The 15,779-nt window shown below is 46.4% G+C and overlaps 1 protein-coding gene across 13 annotated transcripts in view; it reads left to right on the forward strand.

Moving 5' to 3' along the window:
• MBNL3 (muscleblind like splicing regulator 3) overlaps window positions 1-15,779 on the forward strand; it is a 92,982-nt gene that overhangs the window by 47,582 nt on the left and 29,621 nt on the right. For all 13 annotated transcript variants that reach the window (XR_010365768.1, XR_010365769.1, XM_064426667.1 and 10 more), the window contains one exon: window positions 12,880-13,044. Coding sequence is in view for 11 of the 13 variants with exons in the window: in XM_064426667.1 (XP_064282737.1) it covers window positions 12,880-13,044 (165 nt within the window). In the remaining 2 variants the exon portion in view is untranslated. The remainder of the gene's footprint in view (window positions 1-12,879; window positions 13,045-15,779) is intronic.

Consider the following 15,779-nt stretch of genomic DNA (forward strand, 5'->3'; position numbering starts at 1 on the left):
TGTCTATCTATGTCAGCATTGAATGCAGGGTGAGCAGCAAGCCCCCTCGAGCAGCATGCTGGTTTGCAGCATCTTTGCTGGCTTGCTGTTCCTGGGAGGACTTTGTTAGTTTGTAACATGGATCTGCTTTGGCTGAGAAAGGTTGGGAGCGTGAATCTGCACAGACCTCACGAGACTGCATTACAGGCTGTGGGAACCAGGATCTCTGAGCAGTGTTGTAATTAGAACAGGTAGAAGTTTTGCCCTGGCCAAGGTTGTTGTAATGAATCCATTGTATGTTAGCAGGTTTTCAGATGTTGGCACAGAATTGGGCATCGTGTTCATTAAAGCTGGCTGCCGGTGTGGCACTTGTGACTAGTGCACGGGAACTGCACCTAAATATGTCTCATTAATTGCAGTTTTATCCCAGGATTGTCATTGCCAAACTCTCCTTTTGCCCACAGAGATGTCAGTGCATTATCTTTGGCGTTGTGAGCCCATCATGTTTGCCTCCATGGAAAAAGGTCTGTCCTGTTGCCACCACAGCGTGCTATGCTTCTCCATGGGCTCAGCTCCTAACAAACACTTACAGTGCCTTAACCTCCCTTTCACTAGAGATGGTAGCAAATATTGGTCACATATCTGCTTTCTAGTGCCAGGTGCTTTTTAAAGAGCACTGCTGAGGTGTTTTTTAAAAGAAAAATCCCCTCTGTGACTTAAATGTGCATATGTTACTGGCTGTAATAAACAACTCACTAAATAGATCAGTCTGCAAAGCTGAGGTGGAATATTTGCCTAGGGCAAGGCAGGCTTTCTTTTTATTTTTGCTTGTTTTTTTCCTTTTTTCTCTTTCTTCCTTTCTCTTCAAGCCTTGCTGCCTCCTAGATGGAGGGTTGTGATTCAGTGTCACTTGGCCTGAATGTCCTGTTTGGAAGCCAAGGTCCGTGTGAGATGTGTGGTCCTTGCCTGCTGTGCCTAGCAGGCTGCAGGACCTCTCTTAAAGGTACTTTTTGTATCTGCACCTTTAATCCTTTGACTAACAGCAAGTTCATTATACTGTGGGCATGAAATCTGAGGCCTGGCATGGACCAGAAAGCTTTGGGGTCCTTGCTTGGAGATGTGTGGAGTTGGTGGCACACAGTCAGCCCTTTTCTGTGGCTTGGTAGCTTCTCTGCAAAGCCAGAGCAGAGGGGAAGAGTGTTGCTGTGCACAAATATGCCTGGCATGTGTAGTCGAAACAGGAGCATGAGGACAAAGCTTGGTCTTTGGTGAACTGAACCCTAGCCTGAGAAAGCAGCTGGGGACACCAGTGGGACATCAGGGTGAGGAGCAGGGCAAGCTGGCTTTGCTCTGTGCTGTGGGGCAAATCCTAGCCAAGAGCAGAAAGGTGTCCTGTGCCTTGGAACATCAGACCCCTGGCTCTGACAAATGTCAGGGAGCAAATCCTGTGGTGGCAGTGAGGCCATCACCCTCCTGTACTGCTGCATCTGCTGTTGCCCTGCAGTCACCTCCTTTGTTGGCTTCAGCTGTTGCACAGAGGGACTGTCATGTCGTGTTCTGACATACCTTGGTTTTTCCACCTGAAGTGTGGAAAGACAGAGTGGCAGAGCCCAGCCACATCCTTCCCTGCTCAGGGAATGGTTGTATTCTGCCAAGCTCTTAGAAAAATCCAACCAAACCTAGCTACCTCCATATCTTTTTATTTGCAATTTTATTTTGCTTTCTGAAACACAGTGAGAATGAGGTTTTCTGAGCATGACTTTGCCCTCTGCAGGACAGGAGGGAGGGTTTGGGTCAGACACTTAGGGAAGAGCAGAGATTGATAACTATTTGCCTTTTCCCTTGTGTAAACTTGAGCCATGAGGCTGCCAAAGGTGGTCACATGTCCTTTATTGGTATTCATGAGCACAGTACTTTAACATTTATTCTCCTGGGCTTTGATGTACTTTGCTTGGTTCTGTCTACGTGTGGTTTGCCTGCTGCAACTGTAATATTCAACAGACACTGTAGGTAGAGGAAGGTCAGAAGCATCAACTTTCCATATGACCTTGACAGATTCAGCTGGTGAAAGTTATAGAATTGGATTATGGGATTTACAATGAAAAGATGGTTTAAGGGACAAGAGAAACTGCACTCACTGTTTTCAACTGCTGGCCTGGTGTAATAGCAATCAGGAGGGACACAGTTGAGGATGGAAGGTAGAAGACATAAGTGAAGTTTAATTTTGTTTGTTTTTCATTGGGTTTTTGTGGTGTTTTTTTTTTTTTAATACAGCACTTGTGCAGTATTGTTCCAGAGAGCTGGCGTGGGCTTTTTTTTGTAATTTATTATAGAAGAAAAATCAATGACTTGCCAGTGTTTCTATCTTCCAGGTAGAATTGATTTTTTTTAAACTTAGAAATAGTCCCACATTGAAACCCACAGGAATATTAACTTTGGTAGATGTCACCTCCTCCACATCCTGCTCTGTACGTGCAGTGATCCCAGAGCTAAACATGCTCCTAAACGTGCTCTCTTTACTGGACACTAAATGCCTTCTTTTGTAATTGTTATTGATCATTTCCTCCAGCAGGTCTGTGGCCAGGCAGGTCTGTAAAGTCTTACTTGTCTTGGAGAGAGCATGTTCTTGATACTGTGTTAAAGAAGCCTATTTTATTGTGCTTTTAACATTGCTGAACCTAGGAGAGTAGTGAAATAATACTTGGAAGACATTAAAAATGTTCAGTTCAGAACTCTAAATGATGGTAATTCTACTCTGTTTAAACCTAATTTCAAATATGTGGTGGTAACAGACTGATATGGTTCACAAACATAGCATAATCAAAATGTATTGGTGGATACAAAGGAAAAGAGCTTGATGAAGTCTTTATTCCTGTCTTTTGTGGCATGAGATTGCTGTTGTTGGAAGTAGTAATCTCTCAGATAAACATGTTTTTCTGCTCTGTGGCTCTACAGCTCAAAAAACATACTTTGACAGTGCCATATTCTTTTAATATATATTTCTTGGGCTTGGTAAACACTGTCCATTGCTTGCAGCAAACTAAATGTTCCACAAACCAAAAACATTAAAATCAATACACTTTTTTCATTGAGCATAACAGAGCGTGCCATTGGCCTCAAAGAAGAGAGCTTGGCAGGGGAACAGAGCTGGAAAGAGTTGTCAAGATGTAAAAATATAATGAAGGAGCTACAGGGCTTTTCCCCAACAAAATAACTGCTCTGAATTTTTAAGAACCTTCAAGTATAACAAACAGCTTGGAATGAAAATCCTGCGTGAGAGCAGGAGGACAGCCATGACCTCTTTGTGCTGTCCTGGGGAAACTCAGTGGAACATTGCTGTATTCAGCAATGTGCAAAACTTCACTCACAGCAGCTCTCAGCTTCCCTAATTGCCAGGTGAATAAGGATTTGGGAATTTAGGCTAGTGCCTGTGGCTGCTTAGAATCTACTGGAATGCAGTAGTTGCATGTCCCCCCTGTTCCTAATTAAAATATATTTTTAAATGTCAGGGTGATAGTGCTTGAGCTCTGTGGTAACAAGCCATCGTTTCTTTCTGGAGCTGGATTTGCTTGCCGAGGTCAGTGGTTTGAAGTGATTGGCAATGGCTGTGAGTGGCTGTCACCAGTTAAGGTGCTACCAAAAAGGGAGATGAGGACATAGAAATGCTGCTTTCTGCTTTGTTTTTGTCTCCTGCTCTGGTTTGAGCTATATAACAAAAACAAGCTTGACAAGCATTTTGAGGCTGCAGATTTTAAAGCGAGTCCTAGATAAGCATGTTTCAGTTCCTGCAGAGCACATCTGATCTTGCAAACCCCCCTGTCCAAGTGTTTTGCACTTTTATGCAGACAATTTGAAAGGATTGGCATGTGCAGTAGGGCTTGGCCACGCCGTGCATATGTTTGTTCCCAGCATTTGCACCTGATCACTCTCATACCCTGGTGTGAGGGAAGCACTGTGATGTGCTCAGGGTACATTTTTAATATGCTGGTGAAATTGTTCAGCTGCTAAACTGTTTGTGCCATGTGATGGGAAGTGTGTCCCCCTGCGTGGGCAAGGTGCTGCTGTCCCTTACAAGCCTTTGGTGGTGACCTGTCCAACTCTGCAATAAGTAGATGACTGAAGCACTGTCAGCTTGGCCATGTGCCACAGGGATTGGTTGTGTGTTGGTGGCAAGGGGCAGTTTCCAGTCCTGTGATGGGAGAGAGCCTTCAAGCACAGCACATCTCCCTGAGCCAGTGGCACACAGCACAGCCCCTACAGCTTGGTTTGTGTCTGTGGTAGAGGCTGGCTTTCACAGACAAAGGCTGGAGTGACAAAGAGATGGAAGTGTTATGGGTCTTTAGCAGTGTTTGTTCAGCATCTCCTCAGCTGGCTGTTGGCAGCTTTATTTCTGGACTTGAATACCTTTTGTAGAAATAATGCTGGATACCTTGTGTATCCTTCTTTCCATCTTCCCTGCAAGGCAAAAATGTCCCAGCAGAACAGTCACAGGGGGAGGCTGAAGAGCAGCATCAGTGTCTTAGAGCCAGGGATTGTTGTGTTTGCTTTTAATTCCTTGTGCATTTTCCAACTCCCTGGACATAGAGCCTAGACCCTACCTGGACTGAAGTGGTTGTGTTTCACTGAACTGTTCTTTTGAAGTTGCAGAGGGATATAATGTTTTAGGTTTTTTTAGCTCAAACATCGATTGGCTTCCTAAGGCTCTGCCCCACAGCTGTAGGGAGAGGAAAACTGGGTAGACTGGGTCTGTGCAAAGTGTACCACCCTCCCTTCAGTGGGATGAACACAGTGTCTGCTTGGTGCTCTGAGGGTTTTTGAGCTGCATTGCACTTGCATGTGCCACTGAGCTTTGCTTTGAGCTCTCAGTTCAGGAGGACCCAAAACTCTTGTTGTAGCTGCCAAATGTCACCTGCTTTCATTTGGAATCATGCAAAAACATCAAGGTTCATTCATTTCAGTCAAGATCAAGTCTAGGCTTGCTCAGAAAGGGCTTGACCTAACATTCATTGAAGCCATGAAATTCAGTTGCTGTTTTAGTGACAAGCTGGGGCTGCCTTGAGAGTGCTGGGAACATTGGTGGCCCTGGGAGCTTGTGATAGCTGTTCTAGTTTTTCCACTGAAGCTGTGTGGAAAGGCAGCTCTGACTCTTGTCCTCTGTACCCTGACAAAAGACATGTCCCTGTTCACCTCAGCAGCCCTGGGTCAGAGCTGACATGCTGCTGCTGCAGCTCAGAGCATCGTTCAGAACAGCACAAAATCTGCAGACGATTCTCTAGTGACTGCAGGGGAGCTCAGCTGGGCAAAAATAACACCTGGGGTGTTTTTAGCAGTTTTTGTCTCATCTGTCTGCGCAGGCTCGGGGAGGTGGCTGTTTATTCTCAGAGGTGGGAATTTCAAAGTCAGGCACAACTCACCCTAGAGATATTATAAAACTGTGGTTTGTGCTTTTTATGGGCTGTTTGAATTCTATTTCCAGCAAATTCTGTATTCATGAACTGTACTCTTTCCTGGCTAGAACATGCATTTCACAGTGTCTGTATCATCCATAGCTGGAAACTACCAGATTAACCTTAACTCTAGCATTTTTATTCACACACATTGAAATTGAAACTTCTGTATGGCAGGAAGTCTGTGTTGCTTCCCTTGCCTTCGAGGCTGATTGCCATCTGGTAATGCTAACTCGAAGATACATTTTGCTTTTTCTTTCCAGCTATGATCTGTTCACAGCAGGATCCTCACCATAACAGCAGTCTCTGGGCTCTCTGTAAATGGGTGTTACACCTGCATTTGAGAAATGTCAGTAGCCAGCTGTGCTGTATTTTTTATTGCTGTTACAAGTAACTTTAGACCACCAGCTTCTTTGTACCCAATTCTGTATAAGCAGGGCTGCTGGTGTAGAAGGGGTGCAGAGCACAGACTCTCCAGAATCCCAACATCTGTCCCAAAGGGAGCAGAAAAAACAGTAGAACTGGAAAGCCTTTGTGATGAGTTATTTCAGAGAGGGAGAATGAAGTGCTGACATTACGTTTGGGAGCCTTTGATGCAGCACAAATCCACTTCCAAACAAGACAGGGAACAAAGCATAGGATAAATTTTTATGTGACTCTCCACAACAGCTTGGAAAACTGAGTTCAGTGGCAGTCTGGAAGGATGTGCTTGGCAGGACTGTTCAGTTTTGTTTGTTCTGATGGCTTGAATGATGGAATAGAGAGAGTATGCTTGTTAAATTGGTAGGGTGCTTTGAGCTGGGAGGAACTACAGACACTCTTTAGAGAACCAGATGTGGAGTTGCAGATAGTCTTGACAGGTTGGAAAAGTAATCCATAAAAAGGTGAGTTCAATAAAGCAGTATGAAATACAGTGTTGGAGTGAATCAGCTGCCTCATACAGGGAGCAGCATAGCTGGGTCTGGAGTAGTTCTGGAAAAGGCTTGTTGAGAGTGAATCAAAGAATGATACGTTGTTAGCAGGAAAGAAAATGCCATGCAGAGATGTAAAAGCAGCAGTGTCATTTGCAGGACATGTGGAAAAAAATCTGTGTACCTGCAAAGCACTGCTCAGGGGTTAGGTGGAGCACAGTGCCCTGTGCAGGTACTCACAGCAGCAGGGACTGGGGGAGTAGCCTAAGGAAAAGCTTGGAGACTGTGCAGGGAGAGTTGGAAGAGGATGGTTTGCATAGTCTGGAGCTGAGAGTAAGGAAGGGGGTAGATGGGACAACAGCCTTTAAGGCCTCAAGGAGGAAGGGAATAATTCCTATTCTGACCTAAACCAGAAGTTTTAGTTTTCTGTTGCAAGTGGACCAAAACTGCAGCTGAAAATCAGCTGTGAGGAGACTGATGTGTTGGAGTCCTGTGTCTGGGAAATGCACAAGTAATGGGAACAAAGAAAATGGGTGACCTGTGTGGGCAATGGGGAGATGTATCACTTCACTACATCCTTCTAGACCTGCTTTTTAGGATGCTTGTAGGGGGGGGTCTAACAGCCTTCCATTAGAACATATTCAAGGAGTGTTTTCTACATAATTTCACTTTAAAGCTTCTCTGTGAAAGTGAGCTGCTCCAGTACTGCTAGGTGGAAAGCATTGGACCTCAGCAGAAGTTACCTGGTGTATTGGGCCAGGGTCAATGTTCAAGGGAGGTTGTGAGGTTGCAGTTCTCACTGACTCCGTTGGCAGCATTATTTCTGAAATTTCATTAGCCTGTAGAAAGGACTTGCAGATAAAGGTGTGTTCAGGGCTGGCTTTGAACTGCAGCGAGTGACAGCTGGGCTGCGTGAACACCTCTCTGAGACGTAACACTCGCTAATGATCAGACTGACTTGTCAGCTCCAGCCTCCTTTGTTTCCCAGTTGAAAACATGCTATTTCCATGCTATTTGATGTTTGCCAGTGGAAGGTGTTTGATCCAGCAGTGAGATGGACAGCTATCTCCCTTCCTCCAACGCAGCTCTCTACCTGTGTGGAAAGAGGAGCGTGGTGGAGCATTGGAGGTGGCTGGACGAGCCATGCAGGGCACTGGAGGTGGCAGCCACTCAATCCAGCCAGAGTTCCACTTGCTCAGCCCTGGAGAAGATTGCTTAGGGACAAACTGCAGTGAGCACAGAGCACTTGAGTAGAGGTGGTGCACTGGTGATTTGCTGTCCTGGAAGTGTAACTTCAAAGCTGCACGTCCTTACAGGATGGGGGAGGACTTAGAGCTTGGGCACCAGGTACCAACTCTGCCTCCCAGGACCTCTCCTTCCTTACAGAGCAGGTGGCAGTAGGGCAGACCTGCAGCAGCACGTGCTGCTCAGTACATGTTCTTAGTTGTGCTGCATGGACACGGGGATGCAACCCTGAGCTTCCCACTTTTTGCCTCCCACTGTTGCAGGACAATTCATGCTCTGTGGCATGAATTTGCAGCCTGCCCTGGAAATGTGGGGCAGACACCATGGTGGTTGAGGCTGTATTGTGTGAGAAAGCCATGCAAGGCTGTGGCAGGAGCAAGGATCCATGGCCAGGAGAGAGCCTTTGTGTGCATGTGGTGAGTGGGATGGAAAGCAGAGAGCGTTTCATGCTTCAGCACTGGAGCGACAGGCACTGAGTAAGCAGGGCCAGCACATCTCTGAATGTGCCTCCCCACTGAGTTCCTCTTGGGGAGGTGGAAATCTGCTGCTTCATGCGGAGAAAAGTTATGTAGACAAGCTGTGTTTTGGTGCCTGGTTTTGTGCAAAACATGGAAATCCTTTCCTGCCTGGTCTCTTTTCATTCTTTTTGCTGTCAGTCATTGCACATGTCGTCAGTATCTGTGGAAAAGACTTCACAGTCAGGGCACCAACCTACTGCAGCCTCCAGTGTGTGAAAAGCCGCATTAGCTTGAAGATTTTCACATGAGAACTGCTCATGATTGATGGGGCATAGTGTGCAGTCATTAAAACCAGAAATGTGTGTCTGGAACCCCTCACTGGTGTCCGGGATTAAAGAGACCGTAACAAACTGCATTACTGGTGCACATGTGACATGTGAGCAAGCATTGGGGTTTGTGCTGGGAGCCTTGTTTCTGCAGCACAGTTGAACTCACTTCAGCAGCCAGGAAGAGACAATTTGCTCAACATGCTTTGGGAAGGTTCATCCAGCCTGGTGCAGTACCCAGAATGCTCTTATTTGCATCCTGCTGAGCTAGGATGCAGATGACAAGGTGCAAACTCCACACTACCAGGTATAATGCAGGTTTTTCTACTGGATTTCAGTGTGCAGCCTTCAGTGCTGCACTCCAAACAGCTGGCTTTGTTGCAGTGCAAGCTGCTGTCACGTTAGCTGGTGTCAGATGCCAGCCATTTACAGTATACGCCATCACAGCATGACTTAAGTTGGCAACACAGAGTCAATCACATGCCAGCAGCCTACTGTAAGGGTGGGGGAGTATGTGGGAAGAAATGGGGAGAAGATACTCATAAAATCTTTTAATGATTTATTTTTAATATCCATTTTTCAAGCCTTGGAAAGTGCAGTCCATATGCTTTTCCCTCCTGGTTGTAGTTGGCAAAGAAGCAGATGAACATGGTCCTTCAGACTCCTTCCATTTTGTGAGGAGCCAGAAAATACAGCTATATTTAGCATGTTGCCAAGGCCAGCAGCAGTCTGTTACTGGGTGGTGATTCCCTGGCTGCAGGCTTGTGTGCCACCCGGGACAGGGGGGGAATGTGCCTGTCCTGGAGTCAGTACTCAGGCTAAATTGACAGCAACAAATTTCAAATTTCCAGTTACAGGAGGATGGCTGCACTGGTGCCAGCAGGCTCAGTGTGCTGCTTACCAGCACAGATCAGTTTTTGAGCACCAGCCCTCTACCAGCATGTGCAGTGGCCACTCCAGGTGCTGTAATGCTGCTTTTTTGGTGCAACGCTCAGCTTGGAGAATGCCTGAGTTGGTCTTCTGTGCACAGCCCTGGAACTGTCCTGTGCCCTGTGCTGAGCTTTTGATCTGCTGGAGCCACAGCTAGTCCCTGCAGGAAAGCTGTGCCTTGTAGCATAAATATGCTCATCTAAAACTGGGGGCCTAACTCCTGTTGTATTTTCCCATGCTGTATTCCTAGGCCACTCAGGTATAAAATGGAGTTGTCCTTATTTATCCCCAGCCCAGTATCCACACAGCAGATTTGCTACCAGTTCCCTGTTGCTTTCCCTGCTGTGTTGCAGCTGGCACTGAGGAGTTAAAAATGGCAGCTCCCTGTCCTTCTGGCAGCTTTTGTAGAGCTGAAATTGGTCTTGAAGATTGTGTGTGTTTCTGGGACATACCAAGAGCTGGGCGTTGTGATGGAAGGGTAGAAGAAGGGCTCACCCCTACCACTGTTGGAGTTCAGAGGGTATTAGTGGTGCCCATCACTACAGAGCAAGCATCTTGAAAGTTGTTACACAGCAAGATGTCTAAACTGGGAACGTTTTGTGTCACTCTGTCACATCACCAATTCCTAAAATTCATTGTCTGAGAGATGAAGAACTTACTGTGGTGCTGTAGAGGGGAGCTCAACTCAGCTGTGGCTTCCAGTACACCCCAGTGAAACACAGTGGTTGGAGGTGCTCAGCATCAAAATATTGGTGAGGAAGAGTTAGACCAAAGGCATGGGTTTGCATTTGAGTGTATCAGTGATTCATTTAGTCTTCCTGAGCTCTCAAAGGCCTGGCTGACAGCATTTCACAGCCTTTGCTCTGCAGCAGCATCTGCACAGCTCTGTTTCTTACAAATACATGTCCTTGAAACCAGTAGCACTGTGTGGGCACTGGTTTCAGCTTACAGACTGTCTGCAAGACCAACACCTCGTGCTGTATGGTGGTTTTTTTATTGGTAGTAAAAATGTTCTGTTTGTAGAACCCCCTGTTGGAATTAAACAAACTGCTTTGAGGAAAAAAATAGAACAAAGCTTCACACCAAGCTGGGGTTGCTGGTATCAATGATATTCACAATTTCAGTTGAAATAGCAAAGTCCTTCTCAAGTTGAAGTCAACTGTGTAAGTATTGTTTACAAAAAATAGTGGTTCTTTTTTTCATCTTCTCCATTCCTGCAGTGTAGAAGCATCTACACAGATTTATTCCAAATTTGGTAGAAATAAGTGTTTCCCCAACCCAAAGCACTTGTGCCAAGTTCCAGTCAGGAGGAATTTCTGAGGCCGCTGTGTCCATGGAGACTGGAGCAGCTGCCTGGCCATGGGCAGCCCGTGGTTCCGTGGGCTCTGCTCCTGGTCAGCAGCAGCCCTGAGGAGCTGCAGAGGTGGGACACTGCAGATGTGCTCCGAGGCTGAACCCTGGGCTCCTGCTGGGTCCCAGGTGATGGGAAAGGCTGTAGAGGGGCCTGGTCCTGTGCAGCATGAGAAGGGATGACCCAAAGGTCACCTGCATTAATTAATAACTGCCCAGGGTTCTCCTTGCAGATTAATGCAGTTATTTCCTTTGTAGTGGCGCTGGGTGTCTGAACACCGGCCAGCTGCAGTGCTGCCATTTTACCCTCACTTCACACAGATGTGAGAAAGTGTCTGGTGGTGAAGATTCCTGTCCTCAGGGCCTGTGAGCAATTAACTCACTGCTGGGGATCTGGGGCTGTTGGATTGCTGAGAAGCCAAAACAATAGCATTAAAAAGCCTCTTTGTTTTTGAGTTGGGTTGTTGGGAGCTACTGGGCTCTTTTAGGAGCAGGGCTGAGAGCTTCATTCCACCAAGCCAGGCTGCTAAAGTTTGGAAGTAGTTTTTTTTTCCTGTCCCACTGGCTTTAGCCCATCACTTCTTGCATTTAATTATTTGCCTTTTGTTTAACTCTGATCTCCTTGGAGCAGATAAGAGAGGAGCCTGTTCCCATGACACATGTCAAACAGCTCCTTTTAAGCTGCAGTCAAGCTCTGCAGCCCTCTCCCCACTGAAGCTGTTATCCCCAGTGGGAAGTGAGGCAGAGTAAAGCTTGGAAATCTCAGGCTGCTCTACAGCGACCTGGCATGCTGGGGAGCCTGGCTGGGGATTCAATACCAGCCCCTGCAGTGGGTCATGGTGTTGGCTTTTTGCAGTGGTACTTGGACTGTCCCGTGATTTCACCTGTATGCTTGCAAAAGCCTTAAAGAATCCCCAGGGGAGTATCCTGGGTGCATCAGGGGCTGGTCCCAGGAGGTTCCTTGGGTGAGTGGTGTGTAACTGCTCTATCCTTGTGGACCTGGTTATGGGGTTACAGCTCTGCTGTAACAGGGACAGGTACACGGGGTCATCTGATGTGCCCCTTTTGGAAAGCAAATTTAATTACACTGAGACTGAGAACTCTGTGTCCAGCCCTTGATGGCTGTGCCTGGGATAGGCTGGGTAATGGATGGTCCTGTGCCTTTGCTGGCTGCAGGAACAGTTATTAATTATCTGTCATGGAACAGCTCTGTGGCCTCCAGGTCTGGCTTGTTTTAATAGGCTTTGAATAGCTCAAAAGAATTTGTTCCTCAAAAAAGTCACAATTTTTGCATAAAGTTATATTAAGTATTTCATGTTTTCTGTATGCTTCTTGTTTCTTGAGGAAGAAATTCAAAAAGAAAGGGGGGAGAGAGAAAACCTCATTTTTAAAGAACTGTTTCATCTTAATGACAACATTTGTTACTAACGTCCTTATTTAGTGATATCTGTCTTCTTATGTCTACTTGCAAACGCTATTAAAGTAAGGCACAGTTTATACATGTTTTTTGAGTAATGATCTCAGTTGATTTGCGGGGATAACATCAGTGATCTCTTGCCTTTTAGGAGCCACTGGCATGGCTAGTGCTTATGTGTATTGCAGGGGGGAAGGAGTCAGTAATGCAACACACATCACTTTTGGCAAATGAAACCATGAAGGGGGAAAATAATTTCAGTTCTTCCTCCTGTGACGGCCAGTTCTCAGCATTTTGGGGTACACACATGTTGTGGATCAGAGGTGCTGCCTTACAGAGCTGTCCTCTTAAAGTTTTATCCAGTGCAGCTAGGGAAGTGGTAGAGACAGTTTTGTTTCTTCTGTCTGGTTGTCAGGGCCAATTAAGTGGTCTGGTGTTGGGAAGGAAGGGAAAAGCAACCCACGCAAAGGAACAGGGAATTTTTGTTGTTGTTTCTGGAACTGTTGCCACTAGTTTCTGAAAGTATTGGTGTTTGTGTTAGATTGTTTGGGTTTTTTTCTTACAACAATCATTTTAACATCAGGAAGCCTGACTTTTTGGTTTAGCTTGATAGTATTCAGTTAGTGTTACTGCAGGAGAAGTCATGTTGCTCTTCTCTTCACCTACTATAGAAAAATCACAAAAGAGGCACAGTAGCTACCAAGCCGCCTCCGCCTCGATGATTGTGTTGTTCCAGTAACCCAAACAATCCTTAATTAAATTTCTCTGGCTGCCCTGGGTGTTACATTCACTGAAATGCTGTTCCATTATGTTTTTTAGGGCCGGTGTACCCGAGAGAACTGCAAATATCTCCACCCTCCCCCACATTTAAAAACACAACTTGAAATAAATGGACGCAACAACCTGATCCAGCAGAAGACGGCCGCAGCCATGTTTGCTCAGCAGATGCAGTTCATGCTCCCGGGCGCGCAGCTACAGCCAATTGTGAGTTACAGCCCTGGGCTCACTCTGCTCCCTGTCCCTCCCTGCTTGTTCACAGAGGCCCCAGCCCTGTGCCTGAGCTCAGGCCATTGTCTGTGCTGCACAGAACTGGGCAGGATCTTCCAGAGGGGTGTCTGATGCTGCCTGTGCATCTCCTTGAAAGCTGTGGCTCTCTTTTCCTCTGATAACTGAGGAGCTGTGAGATTCAGGGCTTCAAGTGGAAGGGTCTTACCACCAGGTACTTATTTGACCAGCTGATTGATGTACATCCCAGAAGTTCTGAGTGGCTCAATTCCAGTGGATCCTGTTTTGGATAGTTGTTTTGCACTGAGATGGTGCTGACTCTCTTGGACTAGCTGTGTGGTACTGTTGGGTTAAAACTGGGGAAGATTAATCCTACCTAGGTTTTAATCCTTTTTAATGTCTGGAAGTGAGACCATTTCACTGCAGTTGTCTCAGCAGAGTTGTACTAATGTCACAGCCCTGTCACTTGTTTCTCACAGAAATGCTGATTTAGAGTTAGAGCAGGAAGGATTTGCTTTTTTCAGGCAGGAAGGGAAGCCTGTGGGAGATAGTGAAGGCTTCTCTGAACTACTTGCTCTGCAAACACCTGTCTGTCCCTGCTCTTGCTTGTCAGTTAAAACAGGTTTCAGGCTGGAGAACCCTGTTAGGCCAGGGAGAGGATGGCTTGTGTCTGCTGGTTGGTGTATCTGGGAGGGGATGACACTTGTCAGCTGAGTTTTAGTCTGTCACAATGTATATTTTAAGAACTGTCAGAGGTCTTGAAGCAGCTCTTCAATGCTGATGTGAATAAGCTGCACTGAGAGTTAATTAGGAGCTCTCAGTTTAAAGTTGGGACTGAGTATCTTTGCTGGGGCAGTGTGCTGTAGCTGGGTGAGGCTCCTTGTGCTGTGCCACATGGGAGGACTGGCCAGATCTTCGGACAAGCTCTTCTAGCCTGAAGGTGTCAAGTCTGTGAACCAGCCTGAACTTGGCCTCCTGGTGTCCTACCTACGGTGTCTGGCCTCTCTGCCCATGTGGGACACAGCATCTGTCACCCCAGATGAAAAGCTCAGTGTTTCTGATTTATTCTCACCAGAGAACAGTGAAGGATTCCTCCTCATTGGAGGCTGTTGTGATGTTTGGTGTACGAGCTTGTGATGGAGGTTTCCCTGTTTCAGCAGGGAAAGCTGGGCAGTGTCCCTTCATGATGGTGCTCTGCCACCAGGCTGGGCCATTTCCTCAGTCTGGCTTATTACTCCTGTGTTTTGGGGGCTTTTCCATGTTTGCCATCACTCTGATCATCTTGTGTGTCTGCTAGTAGCTTTATCCTGCCCTATAAGCTAAGAAAATGCTGTTTATTCTTCCCATTTTGAAGACAGAAAGTTGAGACAAGAGCACATTGGCCACAGAAAGGGTCTTCAGTTGTGCTGTACCTTAGGCTCTGATCTGCTGTAGTCTTGTACCTATTTTTTGTGAAGTTTGAAAGTATGTCCACATCAGAAGGAATCCTGAATTCCCACAAAATAGTGACATTGGTTTCCAAGCCCTGTACCAAAAGCAAACCCTTCCTATTTGGAGTTGTCCTCTGTGGGGAATTCACGGTGGATGTTCTTTGGCTGGCTATTCAAAGCATCTTTGGGATTTCCTTTTTGGAAAGTTCCCATCTTCCCACTTTGCAATCTTGCAGGTCCAGTATGCTCCTAAATTTTACTCCTGCCTTTTAAATTGCCTCTGAGACTGAATATGTTGGTTTGTCTAGTTAGTGCTCTCATTTCAAAAGTAACCTTATCTGATGAGAAAGGCCCCTGGTTTCTAAATTGTGCCACGAGGCACATGGGCAAAGAAGAAAAATAAAAATTTGTTCTGGAGTGACTGCTCCCTTCGTGCTTTCCCACACTTTACTCAGACTAAACAAGCTCTTGGTCTGATTCCTGCTGCCCAACTTGCTCCACACCAATTTCAGGACAAACAAGAGATTGCTCTTTCAACTGCCTTTGATTTCCCGAAGATGCTGTCAGTGGAGCTGGCTTTGAGAATTTTTTTCTCTCTAAATGAGAAGGGTGGGGCCTCCTTCTGGGTACACATGAAATTCGTCAAAGCAGAAAGTATTGTATCTGATGCAGCAGCAGAACAAATCCCATGTGATCAGAAAGCTGATCAACGGGATGCCTGCTTAATTGGGATGCTTGCCAGAGATGAGATTTGAAACAGCATACTTAATGGCTCCAAACAGTAGCTGAATGCTGAGACATTTTAAAGTGCAGTTTCACCAGAAAAGCTACTGAGTTTAAAAAAAAACCAAGCCACCACCAAAAAACCCCCACCAAATCCAAACCAAACCAGCACATGACAGAGCAGCTTTTCACCAGGCTTCCTGAAATGGCATTTGTCTGTGAGCTGGGCTCTGATTGATAGGAGGAGCTGCTTTGGTCAATGTTATGTCTGGTTTCTCAGATATGGTCACTTTGCATCCTGTGTGTGCCAGTGCAAGACCTCCCAAAAGTGCTGCACCTTGGCAGCACCACCCTCTCCATCCTGCTTTATCCCTTTGCAGCAGTGTGGGGCAGACTTTTGGAGCTGACCATGGAGGTGCCTCAGCCCAGGGTCCAATGCTGTGGTGGAGCAGGGCACTGGTTTGCCCAGTGCTTCCCCTCTAGTGCCTGCACAAGCTGCTGCCAGAGCATGGCAGTGGTGACACACCTGCCACCACTCTGCCCTGCAGCTGCCTCTGCTGC

This window comes from Passer domesticus, chromosome 7 (genome assembly GCF_036417665.1).
Source record: "Passer domesticus isolate bPasDom1 chromosome 7, bPasDom1.hap1, whole genome shotgun sequence".
NCBI classification, from domain to species: Eukaryota; Metazoa; Chordata; class Aves; order Passeriformes; family Passeridae; genus Passer; species Passer domesticus.